The following is a 22,582-nucleotide window of genomic DNA, read 5'->3' as shown; positions in this document are numbered from 1 at the left end:
AGGCGCTCCCCTCACGTTATAAACCGGCCTCCCCCTCCCCGTGCTGGGAGCTGGAAGCCCACCACGCCGCCGGAGAACCAAGGTCCCCTGGTACTTTTCGGCCTCCCGCCCTCGCCCTTCGATGACAACAAACCCGTTCGGAGAAGCAGCGTCCTTCCCTCAGTGCCTGCGCAGGGCCCAGTGCCAGAGGTCCCTGCTCCGTGCCCCAGGCCCCTGTATGGCCAGCACTGTTGAAAACACACCACGGCCTTCTCCAGAGCTTCTTGTGGTGCTGGAGAAGCTGAGAACAGACGCACTACCGGCTCCCGGAGAGAAAGTTCAGGCTGGCACAAGTGACCCATCAGCTGCAGGGAAGCACCCCCAGCCACAGCTCTCGCTTCTGTCACATTGATGAACCAGTGACCACAGGTATTTGTTACAAGGATTGATTAAGTTTATTCATTTATAAAAGCCAAACTTAAAAGACTTTTGGCCCCCACGCCCCTATCTTGAGTTCAAGCAGAGTCAGCATTTTTCAGCAGTTAGAAAAGAGACATAATCGAAAACAATAAAGCCCAAAGCCAGTGGTTCCAGCACTGTTGCAGAGGGAGCAGCGGGGTGGGGCGTGAATGGCTCTGCTAAGACACTTGCAGGTTCACATGATTCCACACCACCTTCCCTAGAAAACGTGTCCCTCAGCACTGTTTACGCTGCAACAATTACTGCTTACATGGACACACCAACCCACGGTAAAACTTTGAAGTAACAGCAAGAAGTGCAAGATTTTCTCTTAATCATCCAACGAAAAAAGAAGCCAAATCTGATACATTTAGAGGAGCCGAAAGGTTTTAGAATTTGGAGCTGCTGCATCAGACTGATTTTTCACTGGAAGAGCTCAGGATATCTAAGGCTGGGAGAGGCATTTTTTTTATTATTATTCTATGAATATGCTACAAAGAAGATGATGGTGCTTTGCTTCCCCCTGCCCCCCCAACACGGACCTCTTATCTTGCTAATAACCATCCCTTTGAGGGAACCTATTAATTTAACCCTTAACAACCCCCCCACCTCTCTTTCTTCGGTTTGTTCATTTCTCCTTAATATCACAGGAAGGTTGCTGCAGCTGGCACATGACAACAGAAACACCTTCTCAAAATTTACTTTCCTGTCTCTCTTAGGTTATATGTAAGTAACTTGGGCAACTTCTAGAACCTTCTGTGGAAGGTCTTATTAACCTGCCAGGGAGGGTTACTATATTAAAACCAAGCAAATCGCTATTTGAGATGTCAAGTTGATTGAAGTTCACTGGCTGAAAACCAATGCTAAATATTCAGAGACAATTAGACAAACACAAGCCACCAACTACAATTAGTTCGTTTACTGAAAAGCACTGTTATCACAATTTATGATGCAGACTGTCATTTACAGAGCATAAGACGCCATCAGAAATGCCAACACTGAGCGTCAGTGGCTGAATACTTCCAGTCTCCTGCCAGCACTCCCCACTTCCTAGCATAACTAGGATGGCTGTAAGGCTGTATGGAAAGGCTTATACACTATAAAGGCTTGATATGTAATCTAACAGAGGTTTTCAGTGGAATACTAAGCTCAAGTGTTAAATATGTTCAGCTACTCTTGAGTGTAAACAAGCAGCCTACTTCAGTGCTATCAAAAAGTGCCAGAGGTTGCTTAAATGTAACCAAGCTTTAGGAAGTTAGCTTGACAAAACTATTTGTTGTTTTCAGTGTGTATGTTGTTATAAGTGCTCCTGTCCTACACAAAGGCTGGAAGATGCAGAGTCTTGGCTGCAATCAAGATGCTTATCTAGCGAAAGTGATCAGGTATTCTGGGTAAGCTTGAATGTCATTAAATATGATGAACATGGATGGCTGGTTCACATTATCAGTTGAACTATCAAACAGATCTATAGAGTTACTAGCGTGTTTTGCTGCTGGAGTAATTGATCCTTTTGTCCCCTGAGAATATTCCCCAACAAGGACTCGAGCCAAGTACATGTACTTCTTCCCATTCGCATCTGGTTTAGAGTAGGTGGCGTGGGCAGAATAGCTGGCGTCAACAGCAAAGTACGTTCCGTTTCCAAAGTTTGCAGCTGTAGTCGGAAAAACAAATGTTTGTGAGCATTTCATTAGCGGCCATCACTCACCTGCCATGCTCACAGCCTGTGCATCTCCTGACAATTTGGCTTTTTATTTGCAAGAGGGAGATATAACAAACCAAATAACTTTGCATACAAGGCAGGACTATAGAGGTGGCATGGCTAATCAGTCCTAGCCCTATTCAGGAAAACAAGAATTGTTTTGAAATTCACTTTACCGTGCATTCCAGCATAGCTCCGGTTAAATCCACGGCTGTTAATTAAGATTAACGAATCCTTACTTGTCCCATGAAACAGAAACCTCTCATTATTTCTGTTGCCATTTTTGTTATCCATTTCACGCTTTTTTATTTGGTAGGTCTTCCAAAGATACGGGTTCTGTACCCTTTCAATCTGCAAAGTTTGAAAGGAAAGACAGACAGGAAGTAGGTTGCTGTGATGAAAACATTAGTGTATCAACAATTCAATCTGCTTCCAAGATTCTCCTCCTCGCACCAATGTGTATACCAGATTATGAAAGAAGTTAGTCAAATCACTCCAAACTTTGGCATAATGGACAGCAGAACCCAGCCCCAAACACGACAGAAACGCTCCATGGGAAACAACGTGGAACAGTTCACAGGTTTTGGGGCATAGATGACGTGCCTACCTGCAAAGCCCACATGGCTGAAGTGAGCAAATGCTGTGCTTACCACAGCAAAAACGACTTCAAGACAGAGCAGAGCACTCTCCCTTGGTGCTGAAGAAGCGACTGCTTAAGAGTTGTTCCAAATGCCTCAACTGCAACATTAAACTGACCCCAATTAAAGTTAGTGACAGCCATAAAGACTTGTCCAGCTTCAGAAATCCCAGTGGAATTTATTTTTCCATTGTTACTAGTATTCTTCATCACTTGCTATCCAAGTATTTATGCTCAGAAATGATGACACACTTTTACCTTTTCAATTTTAAATGACTGACAGGTCTTCAGAAACCTTTCCTGCACTTCTCTATATTCTTTTGTTTCTGGCTTTAGTTCCACTATTTTGAGTAGCTGGTTTTGCATATCATCCCATGTTGCAGGGAGCACTGTTGACTCTTGATCTGCAGAAGAAACATAATCAATCATATTTACCCAAATCCTCTGCTTAAAATGAAATATGCCCTGCCAGAAACCCTTCTAAAAGCCTACACATCTAGCTTATCACTAGTGCCTACTGCTCTTTGTCAGCCAAGAGTATTCCATGGGTCTTTTACCAGAGGATTAGGGTGTTGTAGTTTCTAGTTTGCCACTGCACTGGAGGTTGATGGGCCTGAATTGGTAGCTCCTAGACAAATCTGTTCTTCACAGCTGAAGAGGGATCCTTTGCAACACCTTTTACCAGTTGCCTTCTCTGCAAATCAAGTTTTCAAGGACACAGAGCAAATGCAGATTTACTGCATTCTCGTCAACTAGGAGCAAAGCATCCGAACAAGGAAGGTTTTAAATCAAAGAGTTCAAGAACACACTCTCCATCTGAAAAGCAGAAGTCTTCCCTTCCCTCATTTCTTGTGAGGCCTCGTGTCTCGCTGTATTGTCAAACAGTAACACTGACTGATGCATATGCTACAGGCATCCAGCATTATAGCCTCCCTCAATTAGAAGTGACTTTTTTTTGGCAAGAGAACAAGAAATAAAAATCTGAAAATACATGCAGGAGGCATTACTAAGGCACTGGGAGCTCCAGTTACCTAAACCTGTCCACTTTCAAGTGTTAAGTGGACAAAAAGTTGTTCCCATTAAGATACAAAATGTACCCCTGTAAAACTGAGTCACAGCAGGACAGAGGAAAATAATACAGTGGGAAAAGTCCCGTATGGATGAGTAAGAAAAAAGTAGCTCTTTGTATTGTAAAGGACCAGAAGTAAGTGGAAGAGGGTACATCAAGAACAGAAATGAGCTGAGCCCTATCTAGAATGACAATTGCTACAGACATCTAATTATCGTTGGTAAGCCTGCTAAGAACCTCAAAACACATTACCTACATTTCCAAATATTTCAAATAACTCCTGGATTCTTTTATTTTCATTTCCCAATTCAGTTTGTTTCTACATTCTCCAGAAACAGTCCTGCACAAAGCTCCTAACAATATTTTGCACGTTCTTACCATTTCTTACTCCTACTAGGCTGGATGCAACCTGGTTTTAACGTGGGAATGTCACTCCATCACGATGCTTTTACTTACCTTCAGATTTATTCATACGCATAACGGGTCTATGTCTTCCTTGGTCATCCACAGCATATCTAGCTTCTAAATTCACTGTGTATTTTTTCTCATCAATGATGACTGAAATCTCTTTCTGCTTTCCCATGAAAGCATCTTCCAAGTGCATATTTGTGAGACTGTTGAAGGGCACATAGGAATCCTTTTCGAAATATTTCCACTCGATTAAGTTTTGTAAAAGTTCTGCTCTAATCTCTTTCTGTTTAGCAGCTTTTACCTTGTGGATCATTTCTTGAACAGTTGAATAAGCCATCCAGACATCTTTTGCAACACCTGCAATTCGAATAGAGGTACCAAGCGAATAAAGGGCAATTTTTAATTTATTTTGCAGGTTAGACAGTTCCTCATACTCTGCTTCACCAAAATGAGAGATAGACTCATCTGTGATTTCTCTTTGATACTGTTCCTTTAAAATTGCACTTTTCAACCAGTTTTCAGCTTCTTCTACTTTCTTTTTGTTTTCACCACAGATCTGCACAACAGCCAGGTCAATTTTCTTTTCCAAGACTGCTTTGTTTATTTTCTTTGGGGAACTTTTCTCAGAGCCCAAGAATGCTACAAAGAGATACACAAATGTTGTAATAAATATTAACTATTATCAGCTGGTGCTAAACAGATTGATCTATAGCCTGTATTTAACTGACATCTACTTACAGGTTAACTTGGAAACGAGTAATTTGGCGACTGTTTTAGCAGGATTTTCTCTTTTCTGCATGCTTTTATGGAACACACTCAGCAGCTGTGGCTGAAAGATGACAACTTTAATAGTTTTCACAGATGGAGCGGAGTTACTTCTTGCAAAGTCAGTTACTGCTCCTATCATGCTGTCAGCTACTACAGCTGGATCACGGCCTGCCTCACCTGAAACAAGTTATAAGCATTTTGCCTTTAAAAAGTGTTAATAACTGTTACAAATAGTTAAAATGTCAGTTATGAACCTATCCACAATCACTTGGATTGTGAACAGGTCAGAAATAACTTCAGGCTGGCAATTAGGAAAGGTTTCTATTTATCAGCAAGGGAAAAACAGAGGTTCACTTTTGTTGACATGGCAACTGATCAGGTCATGATGTAGATGATGTGGTTTTGTCACCAAATAGGCCACTGGCCTGACGCTCAACAGCCCAGTAGCCAACTCTTTGCTCAAAAGCAAGTCTAGTTTTATTCACGCAAGAGGTCCCTGTGTGCATAGGTCCCAGTTCTGGATTCTCTCACTAGGCATTTCTACTGAACTAACTGAAAATAACAAGAGACAAAAAAGGGACAACCTGGCCTTTTTGAGAGGTTCACGTTCCATCCGTACCAGCCCTACTTGTTCAGCAGCCAGCCAGAGTTGCATTATCTACTGATTTCAGCAATGGAGAAGTAGCACCCTGGATAATTCTCTGATGAGCTGCCCACACATATCAGGCTGCTGTGTCAAGTATTTATGGTTCTCCAGGAAGTACAGACATACCTTTGAATCCCTGTTAGCAAGGAAGTGTGAGCTCTAGAGCACTTATACTCCTCACATACTAGTTGACTGCAAGGAACGAAGCTTTCTTGGTCTTCATAAGCTTCTAGTAACAGTTTTAAAGTCTGCAGTTTTCATATATTTTCACCAAAGACTAACCCCTCCAGCTAAATCAAACTCATTCCTTGAACCCTGAGATCAGTGGAATCACATGCACTGAATCCATTTCATAACGGGAGACACAGACCTGTTCCAATTGCTGGGAAGGTGACAGAGGTGTACTGCTGTAGTTCACACTCCTGAAGCACTTTGGAGACTAGCGCCTTGATATCTTCTTGGGCAACAAAATGAATTATTTTTTTGCATGGCAGGCTTCCTGCTTGGGTGGTGATATAGCTCTTGTTAGATTGTGAGGCTGAAACATAAGTAGGAAAACGTAATTAATCAACAATTATCCACAATATAGATCTGTACTAATCCTCATTAGGAGATAAAAGTGACAACAAATATTCCCCAGGATAAGCTTCAAGTCTCCTTCCACAAATTGTGCAACCCCCTCTCTCTATTTTCACTTTCAAGGCACAAGCATTCATTTTACATTTGTAAAATATTTGCCTTGTTTGGCAAATAAATTTTGTGTGCACCCTTATTTGTCAAGTTTGCTCTGCCGACTTGGAGAGCTTCACACGGACTAGTACTACTCCACCTTCACGCACAAACAAGCATGCCATCTACCCGCAGGCCGCCTAGCCTGAATTACCCTCTTGGCCTGCACAACGGAGGTTTACCTCTTATCTCCTCCACCCAATTCTTTTCCTTCAGTTGGTCTTCCAAGCTGACCTCCACACCAGTGTCTTTCCCACTTCCCTTATTTTGTGGGGTTTAAACCCACGTACTTATCCATCCTCACTCCCTATATCTGCTGTTCACTAGCTGAATTTGGTCTACAAATAAACGTCTCTTCTGAGGCAGGAAGTCAACTTCACTAGTTTTCCCTCTTGGTCACACAGAGGATGTGGCAGTGGGTTGCTAGTTAAGCCAACAGCAGACATTTTCTCACTTCAGAATGACAAAAGGAGTTGCAGGCCGACAGTTGCTTCCAGTGGGGTATGGCTTCTCTATTAACATTTCTGCCAACATCATCCCTTGCTCATGGTTCTGTTCAATGTAGACTTGATTTGTTTTTATCACAGAAAGCTTTATTGGAATATGTCCTGGTTTCAGTGGGATGGAGTTAATGTTCTTTCTAAGTAGCTGTTTCAGTGCTGTGTTTCGCATTTAGTGTGAGAATAATGTCAATAACACACTGATGTTTTAGTTGTTGCTAAGCAGGGCTTATCCTAAGTCCAGGAGTTTTTAGTTTCCCATGCTCTGCCAGTGAGGAGGTGCACAAGAAGCTGGGAGGGAGCATGGCCAGGACAGCTGACCCGAACTAGCCAAAGGCTATTCCATGCCATAGGACATCATGCTCAGTATACAAACCGAGGGGAGTTGGCTGGGAGGGGCGGATCGCTGCTCAGGGACTGGCTGGGCATCGGTCAGCAGGTGATGAGCAATTGCATTGTGCATCACTTGTCTGTCTTGGGTTTTATTTCATTCTCTCTTTTTTCTATATTCATTTTCATTACAATTATTATTATTTTAGATTAGTTATGAAACTGTTCTATCTCAACCCATGAGTTTTACTTACCACCACCCCCCCACACACCACCCCCCCCTGCCAATTCTCCTTCCCATCTCACAGCGGGAGGGGTGGGAGGAAGAGTGAGTGAGCATGATCTTTAGTTGCCAGTTGGGGTTAAACCATGACAGAAAGAGGATGCAATAATGAATAGATTTAGTTCTTTAAATATGCTTAGAAGCCCTCTTCTTGAAGATTTTTCTTTTCCTTCCCTCAGTAGATGTTTTACAAATAGCACATTACCCAATTAAAAACTAGCTGATGTAACACAGCACCTAATACCGATGGATGCACAGTAGACACTGAGAAGGCATTCCAACAGATTCCCCGCCAGGCCTGAACACCTTCAGAAAGGAGGTCAGAAATGTTGTACCGTACCTAGCTGGGCGCATTCATCTTCCACCGCTTTTCCGGCACCGTTCAGAATGGCTCTAGAGACACCTTAAGTAAGAGGCATATGAATCCACTGTCACTACTGTTAATACCATTAAAGTCCCATCTGAGATAGAACTGTGTACCACATAGTATCTAAAGTATCTCAATCCTGGTAACATTAAAGGTTATAATTTAGATTTTAGGCTTATACTTTTCAACTCAAAGCGATGTCTATAGTACCTAACAAGTTTCCCGGAGGTCAAAACCTCACTGAGGTTTGTCTTCTCCTTTAGTTCGAGAAGGATTAAAAGATTCTATTTAAAAAAAAAATACTATGTTTCCCTTTCTGCAAGAGTCTTAAATATGCCATCCTGTAACACAGATTAACAAGCAAAGAAAAGTTTCAGACACTTCCTAATGGAACCATTGTACCCTAAGAAGCAAAACAGAAACTAGTCTGTGAAACAGAAGGGTTTGAAACTTTGAAAAAACAGAACAAAACAAACTTCCTACTCTCCTTATCCACTCCTTCCAAACACATGTACTGTTTTCACACATAATACCAACTAAAATACCTGTTTTGAGGCTGAATGTTTGGTTTGTTACATTTACAATGACATCACTCTCTTCCTTGGTAATATCACCCTCCGCCACCCGGAATATGACGGAGCCAATTGTCATTTCATGTACATTTTGTGCTGGGGCTGAAGAGGTGCCAGAGGAAGCTGCAGGAAAGAAACAGAGACACTGAGCAGAAGGGAGGACTGAGGTAAGAGGTCAGGGACTTGTTCATGGGCACAATGCCTACAGAGGCCACAGTTTGGCTCCAGACTCAGCCTGTGAAGACGACTGCCTGCCATGTTAACTGAAAAACATTTTTTCTCACAGCAGTCTCTGATCAACCTTTACCTATTCCCAACATTGCTATTCATGCTGAGATGGCAGAAAACCCCTTGTTTTGCTGCACACCTGGTATACAGACACTACTTTGCAACATTTTACCATATAAGCTTGAGAAACTCCAAGGTAAGAGAGCAGCAAACTTTCCAAGTCTCACTCCCTTGCCCCTCTGCCTCGCAGAGTTTTCAGGCAGATTCTCTGCTGTGTGACAGGAACTTTTAGCCTATGTGTTATACGTAAAAACTTGCTTAAGTTTTCCACATGTACCTCATTTTCTACACTCTGCAGTTCCATTAGGCTGGGTAACACCAAAGATATTTCAGTTTAGTTTTGCTAGTCACCTGAACATGTAAGAGATTTAAGAGTATTCCAAAGAGGCCACTTAAGAGACCAGGAACTCACCTCCTTCCCAGGACACAGGAAGACACTGACCTGTTCACAGTCTAATCACGTGCTGCAGCAATAAAAGAAAAAAGCTCTACTTGTGCCCTCAGCCCATGATAGCTTCTGCTGCCCCTATTTGTAGGGACACTATCCAGGTAAATGAATCACAGGTGCATTTTTTTTCTTGGCACCTCCAACACTGTTTCAGACATTACAGACACTCACTCTGAAAACACTATATGCTGCCTTTACAGCAGCCACTTTGACTATTACTTGGACTTCGGGAACGATATGCTCACCAAAGAAATATCTAAACATCCATAATGAATGCACTCCCTGGAATATTTAAAAGACTCAAAAAAAAAAAAAAATCCACGAGGCACACAACTTCTGTGACACATGCTTATCCATACCTTGGCTAGCCTTACTTGGAGAAGTCTTCTGCACTTTAACATCTGCAGTATTTCCACACCTGTTCTCAAGTTCATCTGAAAATGCCTAGAGAAGGAAATTACAAAGTACTGTAGAAGTCTTTAGATTACACAGTAGAAATAAAGGTTTGAAAAGTAAAGTTAGAAAACATTTAGAAAGAGCTTAACACAAATTACTCCATACCATCTGCCGTAATGCTGATGGCAAGTCTTGACACACTTGTTCTCAGAGAGCAAGGTTATTCAGCGTGAGCAACAGAGGGAATTGATGAATAACTAAGTCAAAGCCCTAGTTACCATTCCAGAGGGGTACATTAACAGACAGCACCCTTACACTGAGGGGCTAGTTTACACTCTTAACTCAAGTCTTGCAGTCAGTGCCACCCTCCTCTATGCACAACAGCTCAGGCTTTTGTGTTTGACCTTTCAAAATATATTAGCTACTGCACAAAACAGCAGAAGTCAACAGATGCAGAAAGACTTATTTGGACATTAATTCACAGTGTGGCTGCTCTCTTTTGAGAGATTCATGTGTGAAATGAGTAACCTGAGCGCGGCTAATTTGTGCTAACGTGATACTGAAGAAAAGGGGATGCAGAATACTGATATGTTTCTACTGCAGAGGTTTACCAGCACAGCAATCCTAGCATAATTATTCTTCCTAAAAAGACACTATCACTCCATTGAAAGTACTCCTTTTTCCAAGAGCGAAGGCAGCTATGCAGGACTTGCAGAAAATTTATCTGTAGGCAAGTCCTATGGACCGAAGAATTAGGCAAGTTCATGAGACAAAGAGTAATTACAGTTTTGCCTGTATTATTGCCAGGGAACAAAATGACAGGAAAGGAGTAGGGCTGTACAGGACAGGCAGGTGACCATGAGGGAACGAAAGACAGAACTTACAGTACAGAAAAGAGAGATTGTCAGCAAACTTCTTTAGTATAAGAACAAGCACGCCGTGGATTCTTTGGAGATCATCAGTATCATGAGACAGACCCAAATAAACCAGCATATAACAGAGACAGGAAAACATGGTGACTCACCTGAATATTATCTGTGTCTTTTGGATGCATCAGAAAGTGAACTTCCTCAAGAGAATTTACTCCATTTTTACTACTGAATTCAAACACCTTGTCAAACAGTAATTTAGCAACAACAGACCTTGGGAATCCTAAATTCCCAGTCCCAATTGCTGGGAAAGTAATTGACTTTAAAGACAGCTCCTCAGCAATCTCCAGGCATTTTGTGATGATGTCACCCAAGACCTGTAAAGTACGATTATTTTTTTCAATTAGTGAAAGTAATTTTTTAAAGTATGTGCAATGTAGCACTTTCCCTTTTAGACACCTCTTGGTATTAACATATAATAATTGCCTACATCACAAGGAATCAGCCACACAGTTAAAAAACAGGCCAATATCTCATCTCCTATGACACTGTCTTCCATTTCAAAGGAAAAGTGGCATTAAACCCACCATAAAGCTAGTCAAATTAGAGTTCAAGCACATAAATCCCTTATACCTTTGACGATGCGCGTCTCTGGGACCATGCAGGTACGACAGCATGAAGCACAACACCGCAACCTAGATTGTAACCTTTTGTTTTCAACACGGATCCTTCCTCAGGTGTTTTTCCTTGGCTGCCTTCTTGTAAGTCCGTCTGAAGCACTGGCCCTGCCTTGCTTAGCAAAGCTTTAGAGAGTGGCCCTTTATCAAGCTGAAGGTCTTTGGCAACACTGATGACAACAATGTCTGTCTGAAAAACACGCAAGCAAAAACTCTAGCTTTTAAGTAATTGTTTAATTGGTAAATAAACGGTTATTCAAATACAGCCTGCCTACTGATTTACAAAGTAAATTTTGGGGACAGCAACCCAAGAGTACACAAAGTTTTGGAATAAGCCAGAAGTTAGTATGAATTCTACTATCATGAGCCTGCCCAAAACAACACAAAAGCTGAGTTAACAGTGAAATTAATTTCAACACGATGGGAGAAAGTTAAAATTCTGCATTCCTGGTCTAGTCACTCTACCTCCATTTGAAATACATTTATGCAAGTTCGTTCTCCAAAAGAGGCTTGCAGACCAAAAATCTGTGTTCAATGAGGTAAGCAGGAGTTCCTGTGCAGCTACTCTAGAAAACAAAGGAGAAGCTGAAGACAAACAAGACGAGAGGAAAGCTAAGGAGAAAGAAGTGGGAAAAGCAGTAACTTACAAGGGAGAGAAATACAAAGGGCTATGATCATCGTGGCGAGCACTACATGCAGCTCCTCAGGAAGGACCTCTGTACACGTTTTCATGTACATTCTGCCCTGGCTAACTGAAGGAGCTGCACAAGCTGTGGGAGACATCCACTCCTGAAAGAATTTGCTTGCCACCAGGGAAAGGGTCTTGAAAGGAGCTGCTTCCAGTATCAGTGAGCCCAGTAAAGCAGCTATCAGCCAGCTAATAGCAACTGAATACCAGAGGCAACTGGAAATCAACTAGTGAAGTTAGTTCTCCACAGGAATGCAATAGCAACTGCACATTCTGTGCCAGTGTTTACCAATGACATGATGATTAATAGTTCCCCAGATCAATATCCTACAGATGCAGGGAGAGAACCAGACTGGCTGAGGGCCCAGAGCTCAGAGGAGCGTGTCTGTGCTGCCTCAGGACCACAGTGGATCTGGCAGCAGCCCAGCCATCTCACAAGGGAGGGTACTTGCATTAACCAACACTGAGCACCCTCTTCTGCGCTACTACCACGCTCCTGCAATCAGGATTTCTGGGAAGGTCAATGCTGCACGCGGGTGGTCCTGCCCAGCAAGGTAGGGTCAGGGGGGTTCAGAGCCCAGAACCGTCCCTGCTGACCCCGGTTGCTTCTGCTAAGTTGTAATGCACGAGGTACCACAGGGAGCTGTGCGCCTCTGTTAGCAGACGATGAAATGCAGCGCTGCACAGCCACCTGTATCTATCATGTAACACAGTCACTTAATAGCAATGCTTGTTATCAGGAGCGATAGCCAATTTCAGTAACATATCAAACATGTTACATTGCCAATTCCAGATGATGGTCTAAGATTGGTCATTTTTTTGTTCTTCTGGGGTTTTTTTTGTTTTTCTTTTTTAAAAAAAAAAAAAAAAAAAAAAAAACCAACCATTTGGTATTTTAAAAGCAGGTAATTTAAAACACTTACTGTAGCATCTTCAATGCTTCCTTTTTTCAGCATGATGTTAAGGCCTTCCTCAGTTGTTACAAACGGAAAGTTCTTGCTATTTTGAGAAATTTTGCTTTTCTTAGGCTTATGAACTGGACTGGTCTGATGCAGCGACCTGTAGGAAGGTGAATCTGAAAACACTTCTGTCAGTGCCTTGCTGAAAGCCTGAATGTTATTCTGCGCAATATCCACAAGATGAATCTCCTTCAAGCTGCTGTCCCCCATGGATTCTTCCAAGGTCTCTTTGATGGAGGATACAATCGAATATGTACACAGTTCCAGGGGGAAGCCAAAAATCCCTCCGCTTATAGCAGGCAGAGCTATGGAATGATGATTAAGTGTTTCAGCTAGTTGTAGACTTTTCTTCACTGTTTTTCTTAATAAGTACACGCATTGTTCTGCTTCCTCCTTCCGCCACCTCGGCCCAACAGCATGAACGATGTTCTTGCAGGGGAGTTTCCCAGCGCCGGTGAGAACTGCACACCCAGGCTGCAAACTCCCGTTCCTCCTCACCAGTTCATCACACTCCTGTTGCAGCTCTGGACCAGCTGCTTTTAACAGTGCCTCAGCAAGGCCACCGATGTGTTTTAAGTCTTCATTAGATGCATTTACCACAACGTCAACAGGATGACTGCACAAGTCAGCTTTATAAATCGCTATTACAATTCCATCCATGGTCACCTGCCTGTAGGGCTTGCCTATATTACTATGTTCTTGCTCTTCTGACTGCTCTTCCAGTCTGACTAGACACTTAAACTCATGTTTTGCACTAGTAGCAAAAAAGTCTTCTCGCTCTTTGAAATACGACTTGGCTCCTGGCTCTCTAATTACCAGACGCTTATAATGCAGGCCAGACAGAATTTGCTCAACTAAGGTGAATCCCTTCAGCACTTCTCTTCTTGGCCCACTCAAGGATATAACTCTACATTTGTTTTGTGTGCTAAAGCAAACTTCTACACCTTTATTCTCTAAGTCACGCCAAACATTGGTCTTCTCTTCCTCAAAAAACATGATGACTGCCATGGGCTTTCCTCCAATGACCTTTCGTACTTGCGTGTTTTCATCTATAAAGTTAAAAAGTTCCTCAAAGGTTTTTGCTACTGCTTGAGAACAACCAGCAATGATGATCTGACTCTCTGCCTGAGTGACTGTTACGGCTTCATTAGAGCAGTTTTGCTTGGTGAGCATCCTCCATTCCTCTTTCTGGAGGATCGACTCATCCTCCAAAGTAATGCTTTTGTAGTCCAGTTCCTTCTTTATTTCTTCTTCTGCTTTTTGGAGATCTTCAGGAGCACTCCCTTTCAAGATGATAGTTCCTGTGCCAAGCTCATAAAAAGCACTAATTTGTTTTGACATAAACAGGCTCTGTGACAAGGTTTCATTATCAATATGCTCTAAAAACTGAAAGATATAAGGGTGGATATTAATTGTTTTCTTTGCCATTTTGCGTATAGTATCTAATAATTCCCCTTTTACTTTATAAACTTCCTCAGGCACTCCACATAGATTAATTATCTTCTGAAAATGATCATAAGTTATCTGCAGGGCTGGGAACTCCATATGAATTTTTTCTTCAAGACCAGTACTCTGTAAAAGTGCATATTCCCCTGGACCCATTAGCATCATTTCTTCAGTTCTTTGCTTTTCTCTTTCGATTTCTCTGGTGGCCTTTTCTATCAGAACCTTCAGTTCTTGTTCAACATCCTTCACAACTTCTTTTTCACCTACTAGAAGAAGTAAACCCTTGGAGATACATGGGATTATCAGAACTTCATCATGGGTAAAGCTGTTTCTAATGGCTTCCCACACCTCCGCGCTCACTTGACATTTAATTGCTTTGTACTTCGATATGCTACGTGAAAATGCTGTTGAAACTTTTTCATTCCATGTCTTGATCAGTCGAGATGCTGATCTCTTCTGCTCAGACAAAGTAGCTGAAGGATGCAAAGTAACTTTTGGGTCTGCATGGCGGGGTTCAGGCCATGTTAGCACACAATTACACTCTGCCATTTCACAGTTTATTGCCTCAATTAGCCGATTATTTCTCTGCAAGTAAGACCAGACACACAGATCCAGAGGCACTGTAATGGGATCTGGCCTCTTTATTTGTGGCCCTTCCTTTCCATATAGGGCTGTTCCCAGTGAGATGTAGTAAGGATAGACAGAGATTGGCGTTTTGTTGAATGAATGCTGCTTTGCCAAGATATTGGTTACATCTAAAATGAGCAAACAAAACCCCAAACAATTAATGCTAGCACTTAAAACCAAAGATCTTCCGAGTTCTTTTTTCCCAACTGTATTTTCTACATAATAATGTTTGTTACATCTAAGAATAGTTATACAGTAATTTTCGCCCCTTCCCAGATAGAAATAATGCCAGATTACTGACGAGTTACTGGTTTTAAATGCCATAAACTAAGTTAAAGACAGACAGTTAAGAACCAACACTGTCCACCTCCAGAAGGAGGTATGCTCAGCACCGTCTCTGCCTCAAATTCTGTTATATACTGTACTTGAAGTGCCCAACTCAGCAGTTGTCTGGGCTGCTACTGAGCAGTATCAAATCACAGCTCCTCTGTTTCCCCCCGAAAGAGCACTTATTTTCTTCAACTTCCCTTCAGCTCTCCCCTTTGCTGCAATGCCCCCGGCTTCCCCCTTGTCCTCCACCTTCCACAGATGCTCATGTTTCTGTCACTGGCTGGACAAACCACAGCACCTGCTCTCGGGCAAAAAAAGCTGTCCAAGCAATTGTCCTCAGACAAGCCATGCAGCACACATTGCCACAGGGCAGCTGGTGGTGAAGGCGGGGCGGAGGCAAGTCTCCTGCACTACATGAGGCTGTGCTTTCTCTATTGAACTCAAACTGTAACCTGAGCTCTGTAAGGATCAAGGCCTGGCTGAAATAAATTGTGCATAAAACGGAAAAACTTCTATGCCTCATGCCCAGCTGGTCCAAAACTTAAGCTTGCACTCCAGTTAGCAGAGACCTGCTGACAAAGCACCAGATCTGCTGTTTTACAGGGGTAAAGTAGGCATTTCTCTAGAAAATCCGCGTTTTGATCTTTCAGTGAAAGCATCTCGAAGAAACAAGGGCTTCATATTTCTGCATTACCTTTATAGTCATTGAATGTAATGATAGCTGCATCTTCATCAGGCAGCTGCTGAACATCCACCACTTGCGCACCTCCGTTCCTCTTACTTTCAAAGTAGATGGTTATATAGTCACTGGGGGTGTTAGGTGGTAAATTTTCAGCCCTAACACTTTTTGTTAGCTCAAGGCACCGTGCAGTAATGTTTTGTTGCTTTGCTCTGTGGTTTTGATTCAGCTTTTTAGCAAATTCCTCTGCAGCTGGAAATAGAAGGGAGAAGGAAAAAAAAAAATAAAAAAGCAAACAAGCAGCTCGCTTTTCTACTATGAAGTTAGCAGACTATCACTGTACTTATTGACCAAAAGCACCAAATTACACAGCATCTATCAACTCAGAGGTGCCCACCAAGCTACTTCTTTCCACATATTCAGTGCCTGTTACCTAGTATTCACCACATGACTGATCACAATTGTTGACTACAACTACTGTAGCCAGAATTCGTCACTAGTTTCCCTACTGAGTAGCACTGGGCCTCTTCAACCCCAAAAGAAAATAAGATCAGGTTCATTTCTGGGCTATAGCTTTATACACAACTAAGCAGACTTAAGTCAACAGTTTGAATTTGGATTCTTTCAGATTTTGATAAACATATTCTATTTTTGGCTATTCTCCCCCCTGTTATCACAGTAAAAGATAAACAAGTCACTCCTATGTCAGGCAAACACACAATTCAGTTTTTAAAGGATCTACTTATTTCCTAAAGGCTACACCAAAAATTTGGGACTGGACCACATTATGAGAAACAATTAACTTCTGATTTCTAAAGCAGAATACCCTGTGCCTTCTCAGAGACTAAAAACTTATTTCGTTTAGTGGTACCACAGACTAAAGACCACAGACAATGGTACCACAGGGATTACCCTTCACAACTTCAAGATTGCTGGGCAACTTCATTCTCACATATTACCAGCAACACAGCTATTCCCACAAAGTTGATTCAAAGTGGCACATAACTTGTTCCCATCACCTTCTACCTTCTAAAGAGATTTACAATTTTTTCCCCACAGAAGACAGAATTCTCTCTTCTTTCCTGTCCTACCTCCTCACCCAGAATCAAGCACGTGTAAAATCACTTTATCCCTAAAAGGACTCAAGCACAGCAGCACCCAAAGAATCCTGGAACCAATTCACTGCTGTCAGTTTAAGTCAGTTCTCCCAGTAATGTGGTGCTGCTATCTCTACGACATCTGCTATAGCATTGGCTCACACTGTTTCTGAATCTAGCCTTATCAAATCACTTACTGTTGCCCATGTCCTGGGATGGAATTTGTTAATAATATCAACCATAAATCAACGAGGAAGTCCCCCCCAACCCCTCACTGGTGGGAAGCAGGAGCAGACACCTCTTCATCACCTGGAAGATGCCTTTGTCATCAATCACTAATACGGCAGAAGATAAAGCGTGTGGTATTGAACAGGCTAAAAAACCACAGTGGGCACGCAGTAGCTTAACAACTAGTTGGTACTGCAGCATCAGGCAAAGCGTAGGGTGTTAATGCCACGCTTCACGTAACTGACAGCTGCCACTCTGCATAAGGACAGCTGGATTTGCCTCAGCATCCCAGGGTCTATCCAGCCCAGTATCCTGTCTCCAGCAATGGCCACAGCAGGTATCTAGAGAACACCTGTAAGAAGATGCTACTCCCCTAATCCTCTCTTGGCCTCCAATCTACTACAATAGATTTCCCAAGCCTGAGGCAGTCTATTTAATAACCTTAAAAAGCTCTGTTCCACACTCAATTTTCCCTCAAACCAATACAAACTTACTACACAGACAAGGAAAGCCTTTATCATCAATCTGTTCTAAGACTGCCTACATCTTTATGTTGCTTGTATAAAGTTAGTTTTTAGTCCTACTTATTCTGTTTACTATCCAAATCAGAGCTAGCCCTCTTCTGACTTACACTGGCCTCTATACCTTACAGATAAAAGGTATGTCATTAACTTCAGTAGAGTAAATCCTCATTTAAAATGAACCAGTATCAGATTAAACCTTAAATCTATGAGAGAAAACACTCATTTCCTAGTTGCCCTCACACACACACATACACACACACAAGTAGCTAGTAAGAAAGATCCGCAACTCTGACTCCTTACCGGTATTTCCAATAAAAGTAACTGCAGCAGCACGTATTTCAGGTATCATTTCCACACTGAAGTCACCATCATCCTCTGACAAGCCACTGATGTTCTCTACCAGCATAATTAACATGCACTCCTTTACTGTCTCCTTCACATTTTCAAGCACAATTATGGCGGAAGGGAAGGATCTTTGAGAGTCCTCTACTTGGCACGGCTCCTGCAGAGTCTCCACTCGCCATGGCTTCACGACCAGATCAATTTTCTTCAGAGAGTGATGCTTCCTTTTCAGAACTTCTTGGGCATCTAGTTCCACAGGAAAACAAATGTGATCTTCCCTTCCCTCCCACCACAAGAGAGTAACATATGAAATTACACTCCACTTTAAAAACACGGCCAGGCATTTTCTCATATCACAGAAGAAACAAGTAAGGCAAAACTACATCAAAAGTTAAGGTCAGGATAAAAGCTACTCTATAATCTAGATGCCCCCAATCTTCCCAAGGGAAAAAAAAAAAAAAAAAAAAAAGTTACTTTTTGAGATAAGTGCTGCCTCCTTTCTACTGCCCTCAAGTGCAAGAAACCCTTCTCCAGATTAGGAACATCTAATAAATAGCAAATAAAGAAAGGGTTTTCCATCCTGCTTGTGTACTTAACAAATATTTAACTATTAAGTATTCAACATAGTCAAATATAGTTACTGTATTTAACTATTTATCCTGCATAAACATTTTCGTCTTTTTGCATACGTTTTTCACACACTAACTGTTGGCTACTTGCCAACAGCACCTTAGCATAGAGGAAAACTACATATAAATTGAGGCTACTTTAAAATAATTTTCTCCACCAGGTGAGCATTCACCCCTGCCTTGCAAATGCATAATATTTAATACCTCCTTTCTTCCCAATCTCCAAAATCCTGGCAATTAAAATGAACATGAAAGAAAATACAACAAAACATTTACCCATGATCTGCAGTTAATACTCTACTATGCTTTATCCAGTCTCCTGAACTTGAATTAAGCTTACTTATTCTGCAGAGCTCCTGACATCATTTCTCCTGCATTATTCTTTATGAACATTGATCAAGCATTTGGGACAGGGCTAGCGAAGCACTTCTTTCCCTGTGGATTATTATAAACACTGTAGGAAACCCACATCTGCATCGGAGAGAAAGGCACATTTGCTCCCTTTACATTGTCATCCATCGGGAATAATATGCTTTTCTGCTGAAGCAATGCCCACAAAGAGATCCAGCACCAGCAAACGCTTCAGTAATCTAACACCCATAAGATATGATCATACCTTCCTCATCCTGAAAGGTAATGATCATTTGCTGATCCTTTTTGATGTAGGACTCGATAGTCCCCCCACCGGACTTCTTTTTATTTTCAAAGTACATTTCCACAATCTCATCTTCTATTTCCTCCCCAGAGGCAGTGGTTACTACTACAACAGACTTCCTAGAGGTTGCTTTTTCCACTTCCAGTTTCTCACCTGATTGTGATTCTGGAATGAAAAGATCACACCTAATATCTTAAGCAAAAGTTAAGGAAAAAAAACAAGCTTATTATCTTCCAGGTTTTCACCACTTTTTGTTCAGATCCCAGATAAGACCAGGGAAAAGAATAGGCAAATAAACAGTAATTCAGGTGTTTGGCTTTTTCCCACAACAGCCTTTAAATCCCAAACAAGCTGAGCCTATTGCTAGTGTGAGTTGTCATATCAACAGGTGAGGAGAAAAGGCTTCCATTCATCACCAGGCAAGGACAGCAGAGCTAATGGCTATGAAAGCTGCTTCACAAATCCATGAGGAGGGGAACCATCACTCTTCTGCCTCTGCACCCTCTCTTCTTACAGCTCCAGCCATTGCTGTGGGTCACCATGGGTCTACATGTGCTGGCTGCCACCAGAGCTCAGGTGTATCTGGGGTACATGGCCACTGATGTTCAGTCACAGGTTGCCTTGTCAGGACTGGTGACAGCTGGGAAGGCCCGGACAGGGACAGCCTTACCCAGAACAAAGGTCAGCATCCACTGCACACTCTCCCTAAGGAACTGACCTGTCTGAGGCAGCGAGTGAAATGGGGAGTTTCCTAAAGGGACTCGTACAAAGAAAAAAAAAATATTTATTTTAGCCTAAGATCATGATTTCTATACTACATTAGACAAACACCACAAGCCACCCAGGTGACCAGGGCTCTATTGCAGCATAAAGGTCAATGAAAACCAATGAAGCAAGAATACACTGATCTCTGCTTGGTAAGTGGCATGCTTACCTGTCTCCTTTTGCTGAGTACACATAGAAGTCTCCTTATTCTGGCAGGTGGGAAGAGACCCCTGGGGTTCTTTAACTAGAGATAAAAGACAATGATTTCTCAGTTACTGCATACTTCAAGAAGAAAAAGGTCACACTCCTGTAGACCCAAGAACTAACACAGCTTGAATTTAGTTTCATTTGACACTGCCAGAATCATAGACTTCCATATATTCTTTTTTTTAAACCATACATAGAATACGTTTACAGAAACACTCTTTTAAGCTGAAGAAGCCTCAGGCATAACAGTAAAAAACAAACAAGCACATAGTCATGCTGCGAGCAGGTCCTCCCATGCATTACAACACTATCCTCATAAAAACTGTGCTGTTGAACACAAGATCTGTCAAAGACATCCCTTATCTGGAGAGAAATGCCTTTAGAAACCAGGCACCTCTGTAAAAGCACCTGTCATGACATACTCTGACTCTGCACATCTATACTGAGCTCTGGGGTCCCCAGCACAAGAAAGACACGGACCCGCTTGAGCGGGTCCAGAGGAGGCCACAAAGATGCTCAGGGGGCTGGAGCACCTCCCCTGTGAGGACAGGCTGAGGGAGCTGGGGTTGTTCAGCCTGGAGAAGAGAAGGCTCTGGGGAGAGCTTATAGCGGCCTTCCAGTGCTTAAAGGGGGCCTGCAGGAAAGGTGGGGAGGGACTCTTTGTCAGTGATAGGACAAGGGGTAATGGCTTTGAACTGAAAAAGGGGAGATTTAGATTAGATATTAGAAAGAAATTCTTCCCTGTGAGGGAGGTGAGGCACTGGCACAGGTTGCCCAGAGAAGCTGTGGCTGCCCCCTCCCTGGCAGCGTTCAAGGCCAGGCTGGATGGGGCTGGGAGCAACCTGGTCTGGTGGGAGGTGTCCCTGCCCATGGCAGGGGGGTGGAACTAGATGGTCTTTAAGGGCCCTTCCAACCCAAACTATTCTATGATTGTGACCTCTGCCTGCTAGCTTAAAACAATAAGGAACACAGCTAAACTAGAAAACAAAAGATAACGGTAACATCTGCCAGACTGCTTTTCTAGTCTGCACCCTCAACGTTCATCTGTGCGCCACCCTCATCTGCACAAACGATATTTATGCATGTAGAGGTAAGCGTGCTACATACGACGAGCAAACTCTGGCCCGCAGGGAAAACACATGATGTCAGCTGGAATCACAACAAAATGCATAGCAAGTTAGCTCGTCCAGCTTAGCTTACTTATGGGCTGTGCTTTAGGAATTAAATTAATGTCGTGGTTTAAAAAAGGAAGAGTGCTGGGGCCGCAGGGGGGAGGAAGAGGAAAGAGCACAGCTTAACGCCAGCCTGGCACTCCGCGAGTGAACCGGCCACCAGTTCCTGCCACCTCCCCGGAGCAGCGCCGAGCCGCGGGTGGGCCAGGCCCGGAGCCCCGGCCCCGCAGGGCTGAGGCGAGCGTTCAGCCCCGCACGGCGCCTCACGCAGACCCTACCTGGCGCCTCGGCCCCGCCGGCTGGTCCCACCTCCTGGAAGGGGAACGAGAGAAGAGCGGTTAAACCACGGCCCCGCTCGCCCAGCCCGGAGCCCCGGCCCCGCACCGCACCGCCCCGCCCGCCTCACCTGCGCGGGGTCACCGTCCGCGGCCGGCTCGGTGACGAGCAGCGACAGCCGCCCTCTGGGCCCCCAGTCCAGCTCATGGACCCGCCGGTCGAGCACCCGCTGCCTCACTGCCAACATCGACAGACACCGGTGAGGGGAGGGCGCGCCGCCGCCGCCCCCATCCCACCCCCCCCCCCGCCCGCCTCCGAAACGCGGCAGGGGCTATTAGAGCCCCGGCCCCGGCCGCTCACCCTCGGGGCGGGCGAAGCAGACGAGGAGGTGCCCGGTGCCGGTACCGGCCCGCAGCTCGCACTCGCCGCCGCCCGAGCGCTTCTGGCTCTGGAAGTAGCAGAGCAGCTTCTTCTTGAGGGCGGGAGGCGGCTCGGCGGCGCCCCAGTCGCCGCGCACCAGCAGCGGGAAGGCGCCCGGCCGCTGCCCCGCCATGGCCGCTTCTCCGTCTCCCCTCATCCCGCCGCTTTCGGTTTCATTTCTTCAGCGAGGAAACCAGCGGCGGCGCGCTCCGCCCTGTCCCGGGGGCGGGCGGACGGGCGGGCCCCGCTTCCCGCCGCGCCACCTCACGGCGGGCAGGACGGCGGCTCTGCCGCCCCGGGGAGCACCGCGGGTACGCGGCCCGCTCTGCCCGGGAGATCGTAGAGGCGGCCTTGTCCTGCCACAGAGTCGTACAAGCAACCGGTTTTAGGAATGCAGCTGTTTCCAATGCC

The 22,582-nt window shown here is 43.9% G+C and overlaps 1 protein-coding gene across 3 annotated transcripts; it reads right to left on the bottom strand.

Moving 5' to 3' along the window:
* Positions 1 to 411: 411 nt before the first annotated feature.
* On the bottom strand, positions 412 to 22,304 carry PARP14 (poly(ADP-ribose) polymerase family member 14). 3 transcript variants are annotated; one of them, XM_086465142.1, is made up of 19 exons: positions 22,112 to 22,304; positions 21,882 to 21,988; positions 21,749 to 21,787; position 20,610; positions 19,293 to 19,484; positions 18,006 to 18,293; positions 15,872 to 16,108; positions 12,739 to 14,975; positions 11,084 to 11,317; positions 10,606 to 10,827; positions 9,545 to 9,629; positions 8,423 to 8,572; positions 7,851 to 7,913; positions 6,039 to 6,206; positions 4,993 to 5,199; positions 4,300 to 4,893; positions 3,033 to 3,172; positions 2,314 to 2,488; positions 412 to 2,089 (listed from the first exon to the last, which is right to left on the bottom strand). In XM_086465142.1, exons 1-19 carry the CDS (start codon positions 22,302 to 22,304, stop codon positions 1,800 to 1,802), a joined length of 5,622 nt encoding a protein of 1,873 aa, XP_086321268.1. In that variant the 3' UTR covers positions 412 to 1,799. The 3 variants fall into 3 exon arrangements, with proteins under 3 accessions (XP_086321268.1, XP_086321269.1, XP_086321267.1); XM_086465143.1 differs by lacking the exons at positions 19,293 to 19,484; position 20,610 and adding an exon at positions 20,266 to 20,340 and having other exon boundaries at positions 3,033 to 3,178; positions 21,754 to 21,787; XM_086465141.1 differs by lacking the exon at position 20,610 and having other exon boundaries at positions 3,033 to 3,178; positions 19,293 to 19,496; positions 21,754 to 21,787.
* Between the last annotated feature and the right edge of the window lie 278 nt (positions 22,305 to 22,582).

This window comes from Leptosomus discolor, chromosome 5, assembly GCF_034619465.1.
Source record: "Leptosomus discolor isolate bLepDis1 chromosome 5, bLepDis1.hap2, whole genome shotgun sequence".
Taxonomy (NCBI): Eukaryota; Metazoa; Chordata; class Aves; order Leptosomiformes; family Leptosomidae; genus Leptosomus; species Leptosomus discolor.
Note: the sequence above shows the minus strand (reverse complement) of the source record. Positions and strands in the feature narration are given on the sequence as shown.

Excerpts from the sequence above, each read along its gene's own strand:
- PARP14 (XM_086465141.1), bottom strand. The coding sequence starts at position 22,304 with ATGGCGGGGCAGCGGCCGGGCGCCTTCCCGCTGCTGGTGCGCGGCGAC. Across the intron at positions 21,989-22,111 it reads CTGCTTCGCCCGCCCCGAGG|TGAGGCAGCGGGTGCTCGAC; the intron begins GTGAGCGGCCGG and ends CGATGTTGGCAG. Across the intron at positions 3,179-4,299 it reads GCGTATGAATAAATCTGAAG|ATCAAGAGTCAACAGTGCTC; the intron begins GTAAGTAAAAGC and ends TTTCTTCTGCAG.